Source organism: Ovis aries, chromosome 2 (assembly GCF_016772045.2).
Source record: "Ovis aries strain OAR_USU_Benz2616 breed Rambouillet chromosome 2, ARS-UI_Ramb_v3.0, whole genome shotgun sequence".
Classification (NCBI taxonomy): Eukaryota; Metazoa; Chordata; class Mammalia; order Artiodactyla; family Bovidae; genus Ovis; species Ovis aries.
This window is the reverse complement of record NC_056055.1, coordinates 22,637,338-22,660,546: the sequence shown is the minus strand read 5'-3', so window position 1 is coordinate 22,660,546 and position 23,209 is coordinate 22,637,338. Positions and strand designations below refer to the sequence as shown.

General features: G+C 39.1%; 1 protein-coding gene across 2 annotated transcripts in view; it reads left to right on the top strand.

Annotated features, from left to right (window-relative positions):
- TMEFF1 (transmembrane protein with EGF like and two follistatin like domains 1) overlaps positions 1-23,209 on the top strand; it is a 99,570-nt gene that overhangs the window by 9,115 nt on the left and 67,246 nt on the right. For both annotated transcript variants that reach the window (XM_042242956.1, XM_027964168.2), the window contains exon 2: positions 19,020-19,129. In XM_042242956.1, coding sequence (XP_042098890.1) covers positions 19,020-19,129 — 110 coding nt within the window. The remainder of the gene's footprint in view (positions 1-19,019; positions 19,130-23,209) is intronic.

Below are 23,209 nucleotides of genomic sequence, written 5' to 3'. Positions count from 1 at the left end.
CATTGTTTCCACTGTTTCCCCATCTATTTGCCATAAAGTGATGGGACCGGATGCCATGATCTTCGTTTCCTGAATGTTGAGCTTTAAGCCAACTTTTTCAGTCTCCTCTTTCACTTTCATCAAGAGGCTTTTTTAGTTCCTCTTCACTTTCTGCCATAAGGGTGATGTTATCCGCATATCTGAGATTATTGATATTTCTCCTGGCAATCTTGATTCCAGCTTGTGTTTCTTCCAGCCCAGCATTTCTCTTGATGTACTCTGCATATAAGTTAAATAAGCAGGAGCCTTGATGTACTCCTTTTCCTATTTGGAACCAGTCTGTTGTTCCATGTCCAGTTCTAACTGTTGCTTCCTGACCTGCATATAGGTTTCTCAAGATGCAGGTCAGGTGCTCTGGTATTCCCATCTCTTGAAGAATTTTCCACAGTTTATTGTGATCCACACAGTCAAAGGCTTTGGCATAGTCAGTAAAGCAGAAATAGATGTTTTTCTGGAACTCTCTTGCTTTTTCCATGATCCAGCGGATGTTGGCAATTTGATCTCTGGTTCCTCTGCCAGAGGAACCAGCTTGAACATTCTAAAACCAGCTTGAACATCTGGAAGTTCACAGTTCACATATTGCTGAAGTCTGGCTTGGAGAATTTTGAGCATTACTTTACTAGTGTGTGAGATGAGTGCAGTTGTGTGTAGTTTGAGCATTCTCTGGCATTGCCTTTCTAGGTTCTAATATACTGGCTATTAAGGGAAATATATTAGAGGTCATCCCTGCCTTCAAAGGCCTTATGTTCCAAAAGAAGTGGTTGGTTAACCTCTTAAAAATAATATGCAGGAAATTTGTTTAGTACATCTGGGCTTTCTCCCCTTTTCCCCCACTTCCTCAATAATAAGCATTTATTGAACGCTGACAGCAGCAGCAGCAGCAATGGAGTTTTTAAAAGGTGTACAGTTAAAGTGATTTTTAGTATAATTACAAAGTCATACAACCATCACCACTATCTAATTCCAGAACATTTCACTCCCCCCAAATCCTGTACTTATTAACAGTGATTCCATATTCCTCTTCACCCTGCCCCCTTCCCCCTTCCCCCCAGCCCTTAACAACTACTAATCTTTTTCCTGATGTTATGGATCTGCCTATTTCGAACATTGCATATAAAGGGCATCATATAGTATGTGGCCTTTTGTGATTGACTTCTTTCACTTAGCATGATTTTTTCAGGGGTCATCCATGTTATAGCATGTATCAGAACTTTATTCTGATACATGCTGAGTAATACTCTGTAGTATGGATATATGTGGCACCTTTTTGCTTTTCCATCAGCTAATGGACAGTGGGCTGTTGCCACATTTTGGCTATTACGAATAATGCTGCTATGAACATACATGTACAAGTTTTTTTGTGGACCTGTGTTTTCAATTCTCGTTTAACGTTTTGAGAAACTGGCAAACTGGTTCCCAAAGCAGCTGCAACCATTTTAGATTTGCATCAGCAATGTACAAGGACACCAATTTCTCCACATCTTCTCCAGCACTTGCTGCTATCTTTTTTATTAGTTGTTCTAGTTGGAGTCCTAACTGAAGTTGGGGATCAGTGAGGTTTTGATTTGTGTTTCCCTAATGGCATTGAGTACATTTTTATGTGCTTAATGGCTATTTATATATTTTGTTTGGAGGAATTTCTCTTCAGATCCTTTCCTGGGCTTGATTTTATCCAAATCCTACAGCATACAGATGCTCCAGTGGTAAGTTTGCTCTGGTTTGTCTGTGTATTGTTTGATTTCTCTGCTTACCAAGAATCAGTTGTGTTTGTTCTCAAGTTTATTTATACCAGTGGTATAATGAATATTAATTAATAGGCACAGATGATACAGCAGTGAACAAAACAGACAAATAAATATTAATAAATATTACTCAAATAGATGAAATGTGAATGCAAAAAGCAGCTGTTTTTATGAATTGCTTTGGAAAGACTTGATAAAGGCATGAAGCTGAAAGAATTGCCTTTCAGTGAATTAAATTGTGGTCAGTTCAGCCAAAACAGATTGGGGAAACCTTACAAATCTGGGAGGATTCTACTCCTAGAAAACTTTGCAGATATTTTAAAAGTCTTGTTCTACTGTGAAAGGGAGGAAAATGGACATTGTAGATAATGGATTATGATTGTGGTTTATCCAAGGAAGTGGAGAGCTGCATTTGGCAGACCCATACTCAAAGAAAAGGTCTTGATGCTATAATATATGGGGAAATGAATATCCACTAATACATTTGAAGTTTAAAATGGTTGTAATATGTATGTGTCATTTAAAAAATGATTCCTTGCTCTACCTGACTTTTATGATTAATTGATCAGTGAAGGTTTCTGCTATATGAGGTGTGCCCTAAGGAAGATACTGATACAGTGTTAAGGGAATGAATAATTCCTATTCCTGGGAATCAAAAAATAATTCCTATTTTCCTGAATTTAGTGGCTCTCGAACTGGGCTTTACAGGCAGAGTAGAATGTCAGCCCCAAACTTTTGCCTGAGGCCTTTGTTGACCTTCCTTTTGCCTGGAACCTTCTTGTCCCATTTATTTATCCCCTAGCTCCTTCTCATCTTCAACTTCACTTTCAAAATGATGCCTTAAAATTGCAGCCTTTTCTGCCTCCCACCTCTTTTCCCCTACTCATACTCGAATCCTCATTTGTGTTTTTTTTTCTGTCTCCAAAACACCTTATTCTCTGTGACCTAATATGAAAAGTTGTGTTAGTTGCTCAATCGTGTCCCACTCATTGTGCGACCCCGTGGATTGTAGCCTACCAGGCTCCTCTCTTCATAGAATTCTCCAGGCAAGAATACTGGAATGGGTAGCCATTCCCTTCTGTAGGGGATCTTCCCAACCCAGGGATAGAACCCAGGTCTCCTGCGTTGCAGGCAGATTCTTTACTGTCTGAGCCACGAGGGAAGCCTGTGACCTATTACACATGTTATTCTCTGACGACTCTGTGTAGATCCATGAGGGCAGGGAATTTTGTCTTTCGTCCACTGCTGTATCATCTGTGCCTAGAACTATATCTGACACAAAATTAGGTGCCCATCCTATATTTATTTGTGGAGTTAATGACTGAAAGAATGTAGAAACTGAGGAGAGTTGAAAAGAGTGTTCTCTAGGCTATTGGAATGGCGCTGGAATCCAGCTACAAAGATGGGAAAGCAAGGGGACTATTTGGGGATACTGGGCTGTGGGGATGAAGGCAGGAGATGAGTCTAACACAGTTGCCACTGTATTAGAGGAAGGCCTGGAAGGCTGAACTGAAGGTTTGACACTTGCTCTGAAGAGAAAGGAAAGCTTTTAAAGGATTTGAGTCATATCGTGGTTTTAGAAAACAAAGTCTGGAATTGAAAGGGAGAGGAGAGGGGCGTGGTGAAAGATGGCAGTGGAAATGAGAACTCAGAAGATTTGTTTGGCTGCACTTTATGTTTAGAAATTGAATTGGTTGTTAACCATTTGAAAATCTTGAGGTGTCACTTAAAAATCTGGATTTTGGTCTGCCTTTTCTGAACTTATCAGGGCTTCCCTAGTGGCTCAGTTGGTAAAGAATCAACCTGGAATGCAGGAGATCCTGGTTTGATTCCTGGGTCGGGAAGCTTTGCTGGAGAAGGGACAGGCTACCCACTCCAGTATTCTTGGGCTAACCTTGTGGCTCAACTGGTAAAGAATCTGTGTGCAATGCAGGAGGCCTGAGTTCGATCCCCGGATTGGGAAGATCCCCTGGAGAAGGGAAAGGCTACCCACTCCAGTGTTCTGGCCTGGAGAGTTCCATGAACTGTGTAGTCCATGGGGTTGCAAAGAGTCCCTACACAACTGAGCGGCTTTCACTTTCAGTTTTTGAACTTGGAGGTATTGATAACATTAGGCTCTTTACACATGGCAAAAATTCTCCAGAGCTGTCTAATAGGGCATCAGCTCTTCAGCTTGTTAGGCCCTACCCAGCCATCCTTTTACTGACCTTTTTCTCCCTTAGCTTCTGGATCACCTCCTATAGGCGGCAGGATGAATTGTGATGCTCTTGATATGGGGTGGAGAACCTGTTTGGAGGAGGGTCAAATTGCTGTGTAATCCTTCCTTCATTGCTGTTGCTCACAACCAAGTTGAATGTAAATCCTTTTTTCTGCAGTTTCTGACCCTTCCCATCTGAGCACCTCTCCTGCCCATAACTCCTTGCAACTTCTGCTTTATTCTGTCCTTTCCCTACTCAAATCTTGCCTTGAATCTGCCTCCTACTTCTTCCTATTTGAAAGCTACCCTGCTATCATCTCTGACTGTATACCAATTTCCTTGAAATGTTCTCTAATGATATTTTAAAATCATATTTAGTTTTCCTTTATCAATTTTATATCTTAGTTTTGGTACTTCCCCTTTTTTAGCTTTCCCTTTTTTTTCTCTTTCTAAATTCTTGAAGAAGAAACAGAACTTTGTTTCTATTTCCTTAAGACCACAGGAATTTATGATAAATTTCCTCTCGTTGTTGTTGTATAGCTTAGGAATTTAGATGTTTCTGATAGATTGTTTTGTGGTTTTGCATTATGGCCTAAGAATGTGTTATATAATTCTAGGTTTTCATATAAGAACTAGGTGGGCAATTCCCTGGTGGTCCAGTGGTTAGGAATCCATGCTTTCAGTGCTGAGAGCATGGTGTCAGTCCCTGAGAGCAAGGTCTGAGAGCAAGGTCTCGCAAGCAGCACAGTGAGGCCAAAAAAACCAACCAACCAAACTAGAAATTAGGTGTGTCTCTGCATTCTAGTATGAAAACATGTTTTGTGAAAGATGCTTATACCTCAGAAAAGAAAGTGTTATTTCCTTAGCTTCTTAGTCCCCTATTATGTAACTATTAATTTTACTTAAAGTTTAAAACATTTTCTGAATTTCAAACTTAGAAATAAATTGTAGTAGTATACCCAGATTTTCCAGTTGAGGTTTCACCACATTTGCGGTATCATAGTCTCTTTATATATATAAATCTGTCTATATCTATATATTTCTATCTGCTTACATCTGTATCTATATTTCATCTGTGCTGTGTGTGCTGTGCTTAGTCTCTCCATCATGTCCGACTCTTTGCACCCATGGACTGTGGCCCGCCAGGCTCCTCTGTCCAAGGGGGTTCTCCAGACAAGAATGAAGTAGGTTGTCATGCCCTCCTCCAGGGGATCTTCTCAACCCAGGGATCAAACCCAAGTCTCCCTCATTGTAAGTGGATTCTTTACCGTCTGAGCCACGAGGGAAGCCTGATATTTTATCTATATCTATCTAAATCTTTCTTTTCTGAACCTGACTCTGCCGAGTTGGCCCCTACTAAAGGAAATGGTTTAATTTATGCTTTATATCAGTTTTATTCTTTTAATACTTTGTGTTGTCATCTATTGTGAATGAAACATTGAAGGCTTCAATTATAATAAAAGTTCATTTTGTATATTTTTGTTATTCTATTTGGGACACATACATTGAATAGTTTTTGTTTCATTTTTTTGTTGTAATTTTTATTTTTGTGTAAGATAGATTTAAAGAATATCCTGAAGTAATAATATTGCCTATTCGGTTTTGGATTTGTGTGTATCTTTTAAATGTTGGGATTCGTTTCACAGTGTAGATAACAGACCATTCTGCTTTCATAGCCCTTTTACATTAAGTGAAGTAATTATGATATTTGTGATAACCCTCTATTATTGTGATTATCTATTAAGATGTAAAATCCAGGTGTTTTTAGTATAGCTGCAAAGTTGTGCAGCCGTCACCGTGATCAGTTTTGGAACATGTTTGTCCTTTCCAAAGAAACCTCATATTCCTTAGCAGTCACTCCCCAAACCCCACTCCCGCAGCCCTGGGTAACCACTAATCTATCTTTTGCTGTAGATGTAACAGCCGTGGACCTTGCGTGTAAGTGGAATCACACAATATATGGCGCTTTGTGCTTGGCCTCTTTCACTTAGCGGACTGTTTGCAATATTCATGCGTGTTGTAGCATGGATCAGAATGTCATTGGTTTTTATGACCAAATACTATTCCATTGTATGGAGAAGACCATGTTTTGTTTATCCATTCGTCAGCTGATGGACATTTGACTTGTTTCCACTTTCTAGCTATTACGAATAATGCTGCTGTAAACATTCATGTACAGGTTTTCCTGTGGACATATGTTTTCAGTTTTCTTGGGTATATACCTAGGAGTATTAATAGCATTACTGGGTCACATGGTAAGTCTGTGTTTAATATTTTGAGGAACTGCCAAGCTGGTTTGCAAAGTGCTGCATCATTTTACATTTTCAGCAGCAGTGTCTGAGGATTCAAATTTCTCCACATTCTGGCCAACACTTGTTTTTGTCTTTATTATAACCAACCATCTTTTAAGTTCATATGTATTATCCCTCATTTCCTTATGCATGTGATTTCTTTCAGTTCAGTTCAGTCTCTCAGTTGTGTCTAACTCTTTATGACCCCATGGACTGCAGCAAGGCCTCCCTGTCCATCGCCAATTTTGGAGTTTACTCAAACTCATGTCCGTTGAGTCGGTGATGCCATCCAACCATTCTGTCCTCTGTTGTCCCCTTCTCCTCCTGCCTTCAGTCTTTCCCAGCATCAGGGTCTTTTCAAATGAGTCAGTTCTTTGCATCAGGTGGCCAGAGTACTGGAGTTTCAGCCTCAGCATCAGTCCTTCCAATGAATATTCAGGACTGATTTCCTTCAGGATGGACTGATTGGATCTCCTTGCAGTCCAGGGGACTCTTAAGAGTCTTCTCCAACACCATAGTTCAAAAGCATCAATTCTTCGGCGATCAGCTTTCTTTATAGTCCAACTCTCACATCCATACAGGCTGGAAAAACCATAGCTTTGACTGCTGCTGCTGCTGCTGCTAAGTCGCTTCAGTCGTGTCCGACTCTGTGCGACCCCATAGACGGCAGCTCACTAGGCTGCTCTTTCCCTGGGATTCTCCAGGCAAGAGTACTGGAGTGGGTTGCCATTGCCTTTTCCAGTGCATGGAAGTGAAAAGTGAAAGGGAAGTCACTCAGTCGTGCCCGACTCTTAGCGACCCGATGGACTGCAGCCAACCAGGCTCCTCCGTCCATGGGATTTTCCAGGCAAGAGTATTGGTGTGGGTTGCCATTGCCTCCTCCATAGCTTTGACTAGATGGACCTTTGTTGGCAAAGTAACATCTCTGCTTTTTACCATGCTGTCTAGGTTGGTCATAACTTTTCTTTCAAGGAGCAAGTATCTTTTAATTTCATGGCTGCAGTCACCTCTGCAGTGATTTTGGAACCTCCCCACAAAATAAAGTCTCACTATTTCCCCATCTATTTCCCATGAAGTGATGGGACCAGATGCCATGATCTTAGTTTTCTGAATGATGAGCCTTAAGTGAACTTTTGCACTCTCCTCTTTCACTTTCATCAAGAGGTGCTTTAGTTCCTCTTCACTTTCTGCCATAAGGGTGGTGTCATCTGCATATCTGAGGTTATTGATATTTCTCTTGGCAATCTTGATTCCAGCTTGCGCTTCTTCCAGCCCAGCGTTTCTCTTGATGTACTCTGCATAAGTTAAATAAGCAGGGTGACAATATACAGCCTTGACGGACTCCTTTTCCTATTTGGAACCAGTTTGTTGTTCCATATCCACTTCTAACTGTTGCTTCCTGACCTGCATACAGATTTCTCAAGAGGCAGGTCAGGTGGTCTGGTATTCCCATCTCCTGAAGAATTTTCCAGTTTTTTGTGATCCACACAGTCAAAGGCTTTGGCATAGTCAATAAGGCAGAAGTAGATATTTTTCTGGAATTCTCTTGCTTTTTTGATGATCCAACGGATGTTGGCAATTTGATCTCTGGTTCTTCTGCCTTTTCTAAAACCAGCTTGAACATCTGGAAGTTCATGGTTCACATACTGTTGAAGCCTGGCTTGGAGAATTTTGAGTGTTACTTTGCTAGCGTGTGAGATGAATGCAATTGTGCAGTAGTTTGAACATTCTTTAGCATTGCCTTTCTTTGGGATTGGAATGAAAACTAACCTTTCCCAGTCCTGTGGCCACTGCTGAGTTTTCCAAATTTGCTGGCATATTGAGTGCAGCCCTTTCACCATCAGCATCATCTTTAAGATTTGAAATAGCTCAACTGGAATTCTATCACCTCCACTAGCTTTGTTCGTAATGATGCTTCCCTAGGCCCACTTGACTTCACATTCCAGGATATCTGGCTCTAGGTGAGTGATCACACCATCGTGATTATCTGGGTTGTGAAGATCTTTTTTGTACAGTTCTTCTGTGTATTCTTGCCACCTCTTCTTAATATCTTCTGCTTCTGTTAGGTCCATACCATTTCTGTCCTTTATTGAACCCATCTTTGCATGCAGTGTTCCCTTGGTATCTCTAATTTTCTTGAAGAGATCTCTAGACTTTCTTTCAGTTCAGTTCAGTTCAGTCGCTCAGTCGTGTCCGACTCTTTGCGACCCCGTGAATCGCAGCACGCCAGGCCTCCCTGTCCATCACCAACTCCTGGAGTTCACTCAAGCTCACATCCATCGAGTCAGTGATGCCATCCAGCCATCTCATCCTCTGTTGTCCCCTTCTCCTCCTGCCCCCAATCCCTGCCAGCATCAGAGTCTTTTCCAATGAGTCAGCTCTTTGCATGAGGTGGCCAAAGTACTGGAGTTTCAGCTTTAGCATCATTCCTTCCAAAGAAATCCCAGGGCTGATTTCCTTCAGAATGGACTGGTTGGATCTTCTTGCAGTCCAAGGGACTCTCAAGAGTCTTCTCCAACACCACAGTTCAAAAGCATCAATTCTTCGGCACTCAGCTTTCTTCATAGTCCAACTCTCACATCCATACATGACCACAGGAAAAGACTTTCTTTAGTAGCATGTAAATTTCAGTTTTTATAAAAGCCGGTTTGGGAAAAGCCGGTTTGGGAGATAATGTCAACCCATTTACCTTCTCCTGCTCACCCTCCCTTTTTTTTTTGCATTGTTAGAAACATTGTTTTAACAGAACTGTTTTCATTATTCCTACTATTAGTTCCTTTATTAGCTTCTCTCATGGGAGAACTGAAACATTTAGCAGTTGGCATACTACTCTTCTTGTAGGCTGTGAAATTCTATTTAAATTTAATCTTAAAACTCTATTTACTTTTATTGTATTAGATGATTTACTGTTCACCTTTTGCTACTGTTTGCATCTATTCCTTGTTCACAAGTGTCATGTATTTTTCATGGCTCAGTAGTTTAATCATTTTTTGAAAAGTCATTTTCGGTTCTAAAGTTCTTAACGTATTCTTCTGCCTTCAGAAACTTTGGCAGGTATTACATTTTCAACCATGCCTCCATTCCTCCTATTGTTTGTGCAGGTATTCTCCGAGTCTTTTCCATGGTTAAAAAAAGGAAAAGGGAAAAACCCCACACCTTTTTTCTTTATTATAAAAGTAGTATTTGTTTGATGGAAGAAATTTGAGGAATATGAAAAATTGTACAGAGACATCTGTGATGATTGCCATTCTCCTCTTGATGTATCTTATAATGTTTGTGCTGAAATTATTTCATTTATACCAGAAAGTTTGAACTTTTTTATTTTTAAAATATTTATTTTTATTTCACTGCATAGGCTCTTTGTTGTGGCACTAGGGGTCTAGTTCCCTGACCAGCGATCGAACTCAAGCCCCCTGTATTGGAAGTGCAGTCTTAGCTACTGGACCACCAGGGAATTCCTTGAACTTTTTTCTTGATGTTAATGTTTGCTTTGGCATATTCTGTTTAACCTGGAGCCACTACTGTTCACAGATCAGATCTTCTGGAATTTTAAGTTCAGCTTATTTTTTGGTCAGCTTTTATATAACATTATTTTACAAGTGAACCTAAACTGCTGATATTTCTGTTTCAGTTCTGTTGTTCATAGCCTTGTCGTATATTTAGATACTCTATTGTTCACATGTCAGCTCAGTCTTTGTTTATTATTTTTTTCATAGATGTTTTTTCCTCTATAAAGTGGTTTGAGATGTTTCTTAGGTTGTGCAATTATATTTACTATTGTTTCCTTCAAGTTCAGACCATAAGTGCTTCCTGAGTGAGTGAAAGTCGTGTCCGGCTTGACTCAGTCGTGTCTGACTCTTTGCGACTCTTTTCTCTAGGCCTGAATACTGGAGTGGGTAGCCTTTCCCTTCTCCAGGGGATCTTCCCAACCCAGGGATGGAACCCAGGTCTCCCATATAGCAGGTGGATTCTTTTACCAGCTGAGCCACAAGGGAAGTCCAAGAATACTGGAGTGGGTAGCCTATCCGTTCTCCAGTGGATCTTCCTAACCCAGGAACTGAACCGGGGTCTCCTGTATTGCAGGCGGATTCTTTACCAACTGAGCTATGAGGGAAACAAGTGCTTCCTAATTACCATTTAATTAAACTTAGTTTTTTAAAAAAGATTATTCCCTGTTTTATAAAATGGGGTTTAAGGTTGGGGTTGTGTCATAGTTTTGGTTTTGATGGTTTCATCCACTGGGGAGAAGTATCCTTGGTAGTTTCCGGTGGTCTTTTGTAAAGATGTCTTTTAATCTTTTTTATCCCTTGAGGGATTATTATACCCATTTTTACTCTAGGGAACTGGGGTTTCTCAGATTTAGTGCTTGGCCAGTTTCCTGTAGTTACTTAATCAAATAGTTAAAACTCCAAATCTGGGACTCTTTCTATGAATAATAATGCCCCAGAGTTTGTGAAGTCCTTTTAAAATAGTTAACATCGGGCTCTTTAGTGATAACTTGCAAGTTCTTTTGTAGATTTTTGTCTCTGTGGGTGACATCTGGGTTCTGGCTACCTCCCATTCCATTTGGTATTGCAGACAGTAAGCAATAGTGGTTAGAATTAGAACTAGAAATGGGAATTACCTGGTGGTCCTGTAGTTAAGACTCAGTGCTTTCACTGCTTTGGGCCCCGGTTTGATCTCTTGTAATGAAACTAAAATCCCGCAAGTTATGTGGAGTAACAGAAAAAAAGAAATAGAAATAGAAGGGTGTTTTCTTGTGTTTAGATTTATTTGTTGATATTTCAAAATTTTTAATGTAGGAACTGTACTGAATGTACTTTGAAAAGTTAAAAATACTTACATAAACATGTATATTTGCAAAATATAAATTGTGTTATAACTATGGTTTGTTTTTTTAATTTTAGTTATTTTAAATTATGAAAGCATGATAACACATTTACAGGAGACTTGGAAAATACAGAACAAGGTTACATGTAGTTCTATTAATTATGTAGTTTTATAACCTGCTTTTTGCACTACACAATGGATCTCAGTCCTTCCATATCAGTAGGTGTATTTCTGTCACATACTTTCTTTTTTTTTTTGTTTTTTAGTTTTTATTTTTAAATTTTAAAATCTTTAATTCTTACATGCATACTTTCATGGCTGCATAGTATTTCATCAGTAATTTATGTAATTAATTGCCAACAGGTGGACCCGTAGGTTGTTTTCCACTTTGCTGTTATATAAAAAAGCTGATGTTACCAGTCTTGCAGGTACACTTTTGTATGATTTGTCTTCTATCCCTATCATAATTTCCTAGTAATGGAGTTGTGAGGTTAAGACATAGAGACAGTTTAAACTTCCATATATACTGCCACATTTTCCTCTCAGAGGTTCTGTCAGTTTATGCTCTTAAAGTTGGTTTGAATGCTCAATTTCCCCGTCTTCTCCAGAGCTGGTATTTAAAAAAAAAAAACAGCAGCAAACACTTAACATAGCACCTCTGATGTGTCATGCACTGCTGAATGCTTTCCCTATCTTTATTTTAATCCATCAGCATTATGAGATGGGTGCTGTTGTTGTCCCTATTTTGCAGATGAAGGAATGGAGGCTCAAAGTGGTAAATTACTAAGGTGTTATGTACTTGATAAGTGACAGAGGCAGCAGAGGCAGGATGCTGATCTGGGAGGTCTGATTCTAGAGTCTGCCTGTTAAACAGCAGATTATATTCCTTGTTCATCTTTTTCAAAATTTAGATGACATGATTATTTTCTCCTGTTTTTGAAGTTTTTTTGTTCTTTATTGAGATATAATCCACATAACATAAAGGTCACCATTTTAAAGTATACAACTCAGTGGTTTTTAATATATTTAGTGTGTTATGCAACCATCACTGCTACTTACAATATAATTGCAAAGTGTTTCCGTCGCTCCCAAAATAATTTCCATACCTGTTAACAGCCCCAGTACTCCTCTGTCCTTGTCCCCTGGCAGCTGTATAGAGGCTTCAGTTTGTGGATCTGTGAGAGGGAAGCACCCAGGTTTGCCAAGCCAGCCAAAAATAGGAGTAAGGGAGAGAGTGTCCAAATTTGAGATCTTTCGTAGGGCTAGAAAGTCCCTGGGTACCATTAATACCCAGCTTGAGATCTAGGTATTTCTTTTTTATCCTGGAATAGATTGTCCTCCCCATCACCTTGCCTGAAGCATCCTGACATACAGGTGTTTAGAACTGAAATAGGCAGCAGGGAATGACTGTAGGTGTTTGATTGGAGGACTGACATGACCAGAATGGTGTTTAACAAAGGGTGGTTTGGCAGTAGTGTGCAGAATCGGATGAAAAACATTGGAGTCAGATAAACTGTATGGCACGTGTGAATTTCTTTTGTTTTATATAGCTTAGAGATCTTTGTCATCTCTTCTGTGAATGCTGTTTAATATTAATGTAAACTGCTTTTGGTTTTATATCGTGAACTATTGAGCAGTTTATTTTCCCCCAGTATCTTTATAGCAGAAGATAACTCATGTAATAGCATTAATTTAGTAAACAAGTCGAAGAGAACTTAATTCCTAGTTCATCTCACTTGCTGAGACTGAAGTCAACATTAACTGGACAGATCTGCTGTTTCAGTTTTCAATGACTTGTGTCATTACAGGTATCTCTAAGATCGGTCTGGGAAAGGAAAGGAAGTGAATCTTTGTTGTATACCTTCTTGTTCTAGGCACTGTTGCTCTTTAATGCATTATCTCATCTAACCATCACAACATCTAGGGAAGGTGATGTTGCTCTAAAATATGAAGCACTAGCCTGTGAACCTGGCCTGTATTGGCCCTCAAACTCACACTCTGTCCATTGTATGGCAAACTGTGTCTGGGCTTGTTTGAAATCACATCGACTCTTTTTCTCCCGTGCTCAGTTGTGTCCAGCTCTTTGCAACCACATGGACTGTAGCCAGCCAGGCTCCTTTATGCATGGAACTTTCCAGGCAAGAATATTGGAGTGGGTTGCCATTTCCTTTTCCAGGGAATCTTCCTGACCCAGGGATTGAACCTACATCTCTTGTGTCTCCTGCATTGGCAGGTAGATTCTTTACTAGCTGAGCCACCAGGGAAGCTCCCCCTTTAAATATAACTGGTATAAAAACTTGAAAAGAGAGGAAAAAAAAAATCCATGTTCCACTGGTGCAAACACAGTTGGATTTTCCTATATATATTTTTTTATACATTATATTGGTATATGTATAGCTTTGTCTTCTACCTTACTTAACATTCATCAGCATATTTCCATATTGTTATATAATATACACAACCTTTTAAACAGCTGTGTAATATTCCATGGCTGTGTCACACTATTTCCTGGTGTGGGATATTTTAAATGTTTAACTATTCTTAATATTTCCACTGTTTTCAGCGTAGAGATTGTGGAACTGTCATGTAGGCAGTTGGACACAGTGTCAAGAACAAACAGGGCATCTTTTGGGAGTGAAACCATCCAGCAGGGGTCATGTCAGGTTGGATTGGTGTGTAGGTTTTCCCAAATACTATTTTTTTTCTCTTCATTTTTTTCCAAATACTATTAACATCTAGGCAATGAGAATGAACCCACTGAAATTTTCTTAAGACCATGGTACAAAGTTTGAACATGTCCTGAAAGAGAGTCAATAAGGAATCACCTAGAGATAAACTGAGTATTTCCACATGTTGTAAAGTACTTAAAGAATACTTATCATTAAATCCTACTTAAGTATTAATTTATAGGACTTTGCTCAGCAGTGCTCTGAAGACTGGAAATAGCACTGGCAAAAGCAGATGAGAATGGCTTTAATAAGGTTGGGGAAAACCAGCTCTGAAGACTTGAGTCGTGGGAGTGGAAGAGTGCTGAAAGAAGTAAGATGAGATATTACAGTGGGATGGCCAAGGACAGAATATTTTTATACATAGTAGGAGCCCTCTTGTCTCAGTGCCGTAAGATTCTGGTAGTTGGTTAATCAAGAAAGTTTTTAAAGTGAGGAGTCACAAAATGATTTGTAAATGTATTTTAACTTAAAGATATATATTTATTAAACAATATTTTGAAAGAGAGCCCAGAGTTTTGCTTTGAGAATAACTAGAGTTTCCCCATTCTTGAATAAACCACATTCATAATGCATTGAGTACACATTCCAGTTTTAATGTCTTTAAAAAGGAATTTAAAGACTTGCAGATACAAAAACCTAGATTTTTATCTTGCCTCCACCTAAGGCAACAGCTATTTTTAAAAAGGGACTCGTCCTAAGTCTTTCTGTAGCATCCAGTTTTATTTTCATAGAAAATTTATTTTCTTTCTTATGAAGAGTTGAAACCACATAATTACAGTAATGAATACAGTTGGTAATCAGACTGTGTAACATACATAACCAACTCTTGCAGCACAAGAGGAGCTCTCCTGATTGGAGCTCAGGTACTCATGAATGTTCTAGAGAGTGACCTAGTAGCTTTGAGGATTCACTGAGCCATGGGCATTGGTTGGCATGTTTTACAGACAAAAGCGCACTTGGGTTAATCTGGAGTGTTGATTAAGTCGGGGATAAATTCTGAGAGTGACGTGGATTGAGCAGCAGCAGAAGGGAAAAGGAGTGACTGAGAAGTGGTCAGAGAGTTAGTTGGGGGAATAATTAAGATTACCAGGTTGGAGTGGGGGAGGCCAGGTGTGTCAGCGCCAGTAGACAGGTCAAGAAAAGAGCTGGAAGACTTAAGAAGAAAGGTGTGGGATCTTTAGAATAGAGTGATTTTGACCTTTGATAGAATTTTGATATGAAAGGGGAAAGAAGCCAGGCTGATGAGAGGTTAAAACATTCTTAAAGGAGGACACCCACTCTGAGCCTCCTGTTGCAATGAAAAATAACTGTAGTAATGTGCAGAGATTTTGCAGATTGCTGCTGTTTGACTCATTTTCTTTATAATGATTGTGTTGGAGAATTAAACATAAAGCCTTTTATTTCATCTTTTACAGTGGGTCTTGCCTGGTGGTGAGTTTGTTCCCTGGGGGATGTTTTGTAGTGTTGAGACATTTTTGGTTACAGCTGGTCCTACTGGCTTCTAGTGGGTGGAGGCCAGGGATGTTGCTGAGCATCCTGCAGTGAACAGGGTGGCCGCCTCCAACAAAGAACTATCTTACCCAAAATGTCAGTAGTGCTGAGATGGAGAAACCCACAATTCTGTCATAACATCTTGCAAAGTTAATTCACTTTCTGTCTCCCATAATTACTAGCTAACTCATAAGATCCCCCAGTTACCTTCTGTTTAATTGGAATGGTGGTAGGAAAGTCGCATCATTCTGGAATGCTAATGGATCTCATTTTGAACTGCAGCCTGAACCTAGTTAGTGGTGCCAAAAGTTGGGGGTTCTGGCAGTTCACGTTCATAGTAAATAGGATTTCTTCCCTTCTGGTATATTGTTCCCCAGCTTTGGAAAGTTGATGAAAATTGAGACAAGTTTTACATTTAGAGAATTATATGATGGGCACATTTACAACTAGAACTAAATATTTCTGTTTTGAATCCACTTTTCTGAGTGATTCTGTGTGTAAAATATTTCTGTTTGGAGAACTGATTTTTGGCCTTAGAAATGACTCATCCTTCTGAATTCCCACTTGGGGCTCAGGAAGGCAGGTGTGTTATCATCGTTATTACTGATAGGTAGTAGAGTGCCCTCCTGATGCCCGGTACTGAACAGAAGATGACCCCAATTCAGAATTCTTTCTTAACTGATTTTGCACTAAGGCCATAGTTCTCAAATTTGTGAGGAGTCAGGGCACTGGAGAGTCATGATACTCTTGATAAACTAATTTTTATCAAACTATGATGTAGCACCCAATTATTTAAGACTTTGCCTGGACTTCTCCTGTCCAACCAAGACTTTGTTTATCAGGCTGAGCTTTTCTGTTATACCTTGTGGTTTAGTTGCTAAGTCCTGTCCGACTCTTGTGACCCCATGGACTGTAGCCTGCCAGGCTGCTCTGTCAATGGGATTCTCCACTGACAGTTCTCCATTGGCTAGAGTACTGGAGTGGGTTGCCATTTCCTTCTCCAGGGGATCTTCCCGACCCAGGAATCGAACCCAGGTCTCCTGCACTGTAGGTAGATTCTTTACCAACTGAGATACCAGGGAAGCTTCACCTTAGTATGAATGATGATTCTCCCAAGGTGTTGTTTGCTCTGTCATGCAAACAGGTGCGTGTGAACATCTTCGTGGCAGGGAGGGTTTAGGCTCTTCATTGCAGTTCCATCGTGCTTTTAAAATACAACAGATGAAGTATTACAACTCAGAATCTGAAGCCAAGATAGCAAGTCTTAAAGCGTGATCTTGACCCATGGACAAAATAAAAATTTTATTTATTGTTGTTTGATATGTCTGATTTCATTGGAACCCAGTGTGAATCTTGAAGCTACAAAGAAGAGAAATACACTAAAATTTATTTCTCAAATCTTGCAATTCTTTTTATTTCTATGGTCCCTAAAATTGATTAAGCCTGTGGTTGAGCAGAGATATCTTGCTTTCTTATCTTCTTTTCTAGAGCAGTTCTTTATGAACATTTAGTTTTGTTCCTTGGGTTTTAATGTGTACGTAAGACAGTAACTGGAACCTGGAGACCTTGTGTGAGTTCCCTGCAGGAATATAAGTAGACAGAAAAAAGCAAACCCTCCACTTAGTATTGAGCCTCAGGAGCTAGTGTGAATGTTTAAGGGGGGAAAGGGAAGAATGAGCGAAAATTGAAAGATGAGGAAAACCAAGAACATAAAGCCTCCAGAGCCGAGGTGAAAGGAATTGAAAGATCGTCACCTCTGCCTTGAGTGCTATGTGAAACATTGAGAGTGGCGAAACAACGGCATTAGTTTCCTATAGTTTTTGTTTCTGCTGATCTTCTGAAAAAATTTTTTTTACACATATGCTTGAACTTTAGAGCAATCCAATTCTGTGCACCTGAGATCCATTTAAGGAAAAGAAAAAATTTTTTTTTGTAACCTATAGTTACATAGACATGCTTGCTTTAGTGCAATGCTTGGTTCAGGGTGGTTACTCAAATAAGTACCCTGACTGTCCACTCCTTGGGTGTTTAGGTACTAGACTATCAGTTCCTCAGAGGGTCAGCTGGGAGTGGGAGCCGTGAGACAAATGGCAGAGACATATTGCAGAGCCCTGAGGACAAATGGGGCCGAGAGCGGCAATGGTCAACCAGGGGCGCCTGTCCCTAGACAGAGAAATAGAACCTCCTCACGTCAGTCCACTGAGGCCTGCTTTGCCATCTAGGAGTAGAAAACAACCAGGGATGAGGGACTGCAGGAGAAATGCTTTCTGAGATATGCTTGCCAAGACCTCATGTCCATCTAGAGCTGCAGGAAGGAGGTCTTGTGTTCTTCGCAGAGTGTCTCAGCTGTTGAGCCACAGAGTCAGGAGCTAACCTGGGCTTCTCTGCTTCCAGACTCATGAATTCGCCTCCTCATTGGGATGAGTTGTCTTTTTTTTTTTTTTTTTTTAAATAATGTTGCTTGTTTATTTTTTGGCTTTGTTGGATCTTTGTTGCTGCGTGGGCGTTTCTCTAGTGGTGGTGAACCAGGGCTGCTGTCTAGTGGTGGTGTGTAGGCTTCGCATTGCAGGGCTTCTCCTGTTGGGGAGCACAGGCTCTAGGGGGTGCAAGCTTCAGCAGCTGCAGCGCGCAGACTCAGTAGTTGTGGTTCTCGGGCTCTGGAGCACAGGCTCAGTAGTTGTGGCACGTGGGCTTAGTTGCTCTGCTGCACATGGGATCTTCCTAGATCAGGGATCGAACCTGTGTCTCCTGCATTGGCAGGCAGATTCTTCACCACTGAGCCACCAGGGAGGCCCTGGGATGAGTTTTTAAACAACCATTTGTTGATTGTTTATATAAGTGCATTTGTTGTTGTAGCTCTCATTCCCACTAGGGAGGATATGAAAATTGGCTTTGTAGTGCTTTTCACCCAGTTCCATGTGATTGGCAGCTTTTCTGTAACCTGGAAGCAATTTATTAGGTTTCCTAGAGAGATTATTTTGATCGTTCCAGAATAAGACTGACAGTCTTGGAATAAGCACAGAATGACTGCAGAATACTTGTATTGTTGATAGGCTCTGCTTCCTGTGGTAGTAAAATTATATCAATCATTTAAAAATTTTAAATCTATGAAGATTTTGAACCTCTTTCTTTGCATATAAATGCCCCATATATACTTATGGTGTGAACTACTGTATATATCTATTACGTGAAATTCAAGCTTACTTACTTTATCATTCTTTTGTAATTGAAACTGTTGATCTGTCTAGAGTGAATAATGATCACCCAAAACTTTTTCTGGGTGCCAAAAAAGTCAAGATTTTTTTTCAGTTATTCTTATTGGTTGCCCTTAAAAGTAGCTCAGTCACTAGAAAAATAATCTAAATTATTAAGATAATAATAGTAAGAAGACTGTCTTAAGCTCTTGGCAGGCAAAATAAAAAAATTCTATGGATTTCCCTTTTGAGAATTATGTGAAATCCTGACATTTTGAGCTTTATTTTGCTTTGCTTTATGTGATTTTAGGCACATTACTATGCACAACTTTTTTTGGGGGATCTTGAACATTTCGTGTCCCGTGGAACTTAATTTTTGTATGTTGTGACTTATTATACTTGTCGATGAGATATAAGGATTTTTTTCTTTTATTTATAAATGCACATTTGGATAAAAGGGACACACACACGCACACATATATGAAACAATTTTTGCTCTTTTACAGAATTAAATGTGAGGGAATCTGATCTAAGAGTTTGTGATGAATCGTCATGTAAATATGGAGGAGTCTGTAAAGAAGATGGAGATGGTTTGAAATGTGCATGTCAGTTTCAGGTAAGAAAATCAAACCTTTTCTCAAAAGTTTTAACATTTGTCATATTTTGTAATTCTACATTTTTTAAAATTAAAAAGCTTATTAAAACACCCTGAACCCTACAATAAATTTGGGTTCACAGCCCACCGATTCTTGTCAAATGAAACGCCACTGTTTGTACCTTCCATTCTTTTCTTGAATGATAAGGACAGACTGGCTCTCATAGAATGTGAAAATGCCTTGAAAAAAATACTAAAAGTTTTATTCAAATGTAAGATATAATCGTCACTGAAAGGAAGTAAGGTACAGATTGCAGTAGAGTCACTTATTTAAAATGTTGGTCTTTTTATCCTCTTTCCTTCTCTTTCTTGTCTTTCTCTTTCCCTTATTTGCTTATTTCCCTTATTTGCTGCTGTCTCACCCTAACCCTGGAGAAGGAAATGGCAACCCACGCCAGTATTCTTGCCTGGAGAATCCCATGGACAGAGGAGCTTGGTTGGCTACAGTCTACTGGTCGCAAAGAGTCGGACACGACTGAGCGACTTCACTTTCACTTTCATCTTTTTTTGGCCAAAGAACATGACTGCCTCAGGGTAGATCTGAGTTAGAGATGGACTAGAAAGGGGGAATCTCAGACTAAGAGTGCGAATATCTTTATTTTTCAGATGCTGTTTTAGTTGTGAGTTTGTTGTCTAAAAACAACAAAAAGAATGGAAGTGAAATGTGCTACATTTTTTTTTTTTCTTCTTTTGATTGTGTCACATGGCTTGCGGGATGTTAGTTCTCCTGACCAGGGACCATTGTTCACAAAGTGGTCCCTTATTCAGAATTTGTGATGAAACAAAAAAGGAACTGGAAATTTTAAAATTCATTATCTTATTCTAATTGTACCTACCATTTTGGATTTTAAAGGGAAGAAAGGGAACAGAGATTAGGAATAAAAGCAAAGGATAGTCAGTATTTCTAGAAACCCTATACAGCTTCAGGCATGATTCTGTATGATCCATCTGAAAATAGATAGCATATTTCCCACCCTTTCTTAGGATAGTGTAATGAGAATCAGAATCAGAAAGAGACCTTGATTATGAAGCCTTTTTGAAAACTGTTAACTGTCAAGTTTATTTTCATTAAAAGAAGTAGGAAGTTTAAGTAAAGGAGGAAGGGGTGGGGAGTATACTGATGACCAGCAAAAAATGTTCCTCTTGGTCAGAAGGGACTTTATAATCCACTGGTTATTGACAATAGCCACCTTTGAAGTGGCTTAGCTAACCTTGTGCCCACCCCTCCATGGTTCCTCATGTAACAGTAGGCAGGCCAGTGTAACTGCTGTATATAAAATAAGTAATCAGCATGGGCCCACTGTATAGCACAGGGAACCCTACTCAATATTCTGTAATAACTTACATGGGAAAAGAGTCTTAAAAAGAATGGATATATGCACATATAACTGAATCACTTTGTTGTACACCTGAATTAACACAGCATTGTACATCAACTATAATAAAAAATAAAAATTAAATTTAAAAAATAGGCAGTGTTATGTCTGCCTGCCCTCTTGCTCCCTAAACCTTCTTAAGAAGGACAGTAACTAAAGTGGGCTTCTTTCCTTAAAAGGAGGTGTTGATGTACATGGTATATACCAAGCCCTCATGTACTTTTATTTCTTCTTGTTCTTCATGTTAGATACATTTTACTTACCTACATCAGGGTTCACTGATCCTTTTTTCTATCATCACCATTCTTCCATTCAGTGAATCTCTACTTTCAGATACTTTATTTTTAGAATTTATATTTTCTGTTTGAGATTTCTTGTCTTTTCATTCCTTACAAGCTTATTTTCCTTGCGCATAGATATTGATGCTTAAAAAATCTTTGCCAGTTTCAACATCTGGGACATCTCAGGGATCATTTCTATTGATTGTGTTTTCATTTGAGAATGGATTGTGTTTTCTTTTTTTTCCTATTTATTCTGACTGTATCCTACACATTGTGAATGATGTGTTTTCTAGTGTTTGAATTACATTGCTCTGAGTATTGTCATTTTTGAAACAGTTGAATTGACTGAAAAACAGCAGACTTTGTCCTTCCTGTTTGAGCAACAACACAAATATTGTTTATTTCAGGCTTAGCTGGTCTGCTTGGAGTGTGCCCCATGAGTGCTTGGTTCAAAAGTCAGCCACAGAATCTGGGGCTCCCTGCTTTCTCTCTCCTTTCTGGGACTTTCTCGCTCACTTCCCAGTGGCTTTGGTTGCTCTGAATTCTATCCTCTGGGTCTTCATGCAACAAAGATTGCAGGTTTTCGCTGGATATTTTAGCTGTCCTGGGTGGGGAAAACTGGGGCTATTCCCCTCTTCCAACTGGTTTTTATTTCTTTAGGTTAAGGTCCTTGATGTGGAGTTGTCGGGCCAATGGAATGCTCATGTACAGATTAGCATTCTCACCAAGAGCAGTGTTACCAGGCTGCTTGTTTCGTTTCAGCCTCTTGGTAGTGAATTTTGTCAGTCCTTTTAAATTATATAAATCTGAAAGGCAAAGAAACTTTTTGCATTTGATTACTGGAGAAATTGGAAATGTGCCATAGATTTATTTGCCATTTTTTTGAATTAATATTTCATATTCTTTCTATTTTGGGGAGTATTTCCTTTTTCCCTGTGTTGATCTGTAAAGATACATGTGTATACTGTATCAATAAAATATAATGTACTGTTTGTGGTATTCTTATGATATTGCTTACTGTGCTGAATATTTTATATCCATTAACTCCTAAATATTTTATATATATTTATATATAAAAATTAACATAACTTAAACTCTTATGAGAACCTATGATGTAGGTATCATTTTGATACATTTTTTAAAAGTGTGGTATTTGCCATAGTAAACAACTTGAACATTATATAAGGAAAAAATGTCTTCCACTCCAGACTACCAGTTGTTCTTCTCAGAGGCAACATCTGTTAATTCTTACATTTCCTTCTAAAAATATTCTGTGTTTTACTAATACATAATTGTTTTAATTTCTTTTAAGTACTAAGTCACTTAGGCATGCATGGTAAGTCACTTTAGTCTTTTCCGACTCTTTGCAGTCCTATGGACTGTATCCTACCAGGCTTCTCTGTCTATGGGATTCTCCACGCACGAATACTGGAGTGGGCTGCCATGCCCTCCTCCAGGGGATCTTCCCAACCCAGGGCTCAAACCCACATCTCTTATGTCTCCTGATTTGGCAGGCGGGTTCTTTATCGCTAGAGCCACCTGGGATATATGTAATCCATATAAACTAAAGTACCTTAGAGATGGTTACTTTTTAGTTTATATGGATTACAAAGAAAGCTTTATATATTTTAAAGAAGTTATCCTAGTGTTATTTTCATTTTATGTTTTTTTTATATAAAGTTTTACATTTTCACTTTTTGTTTATCTTTGTCTTCATGATTTTCATTCTCAAAGTCTTTCCTTGCAACTCTAAGGTTATAAAGCCTTTTGATCTTTTTAACTTACTTGAACAGCTAGAGAACCTTCTCATGATCTGTCTGAATCCCTTGTATTCTCACCTTGTGGCAAAGCAAGAAAGGAAAAGAAAAGTTAGGGGTTTAGATCGCTAGACATTTACCCAGAGCTTACTTAGTGGTAGGTGCTAGGAATATAAAGATATTTAAAGACAAACTACTTACCTTGCAGGAGCAAACTGCCTAAGGGCTAACAGCGTGACTTGATCCTGCTGCTGAGTGAAACTTTGACTCCTCTTCTTTATAAGCTTTTACGTCTCTTCAACTTAGACTTCCGTTCTTGCTAGTTTAAGAACAGTGACCTCATGTGCCCATTAAACACTTTTCTGTGGATGCTTTAGAAGTATCTTTCAATTCATTTAAAAACCTTGGCTTATGATTCATCATGCTTTCAGTGTCAAGCTTTTGGGGAGGCATAATTGAAACACATTTTAACAGATAATAATAGAATTTTAAATTCTAAAATTGTTTTGTTTAGCCTGTTAATAGGAGCTATTACATCTTGCCACATACATAAACAAAATTGCTTTTATTAATTTTGAACAAAGAAAAATGATCAGTGTTGCATCTTTTCATTAAAACCTGAATAAT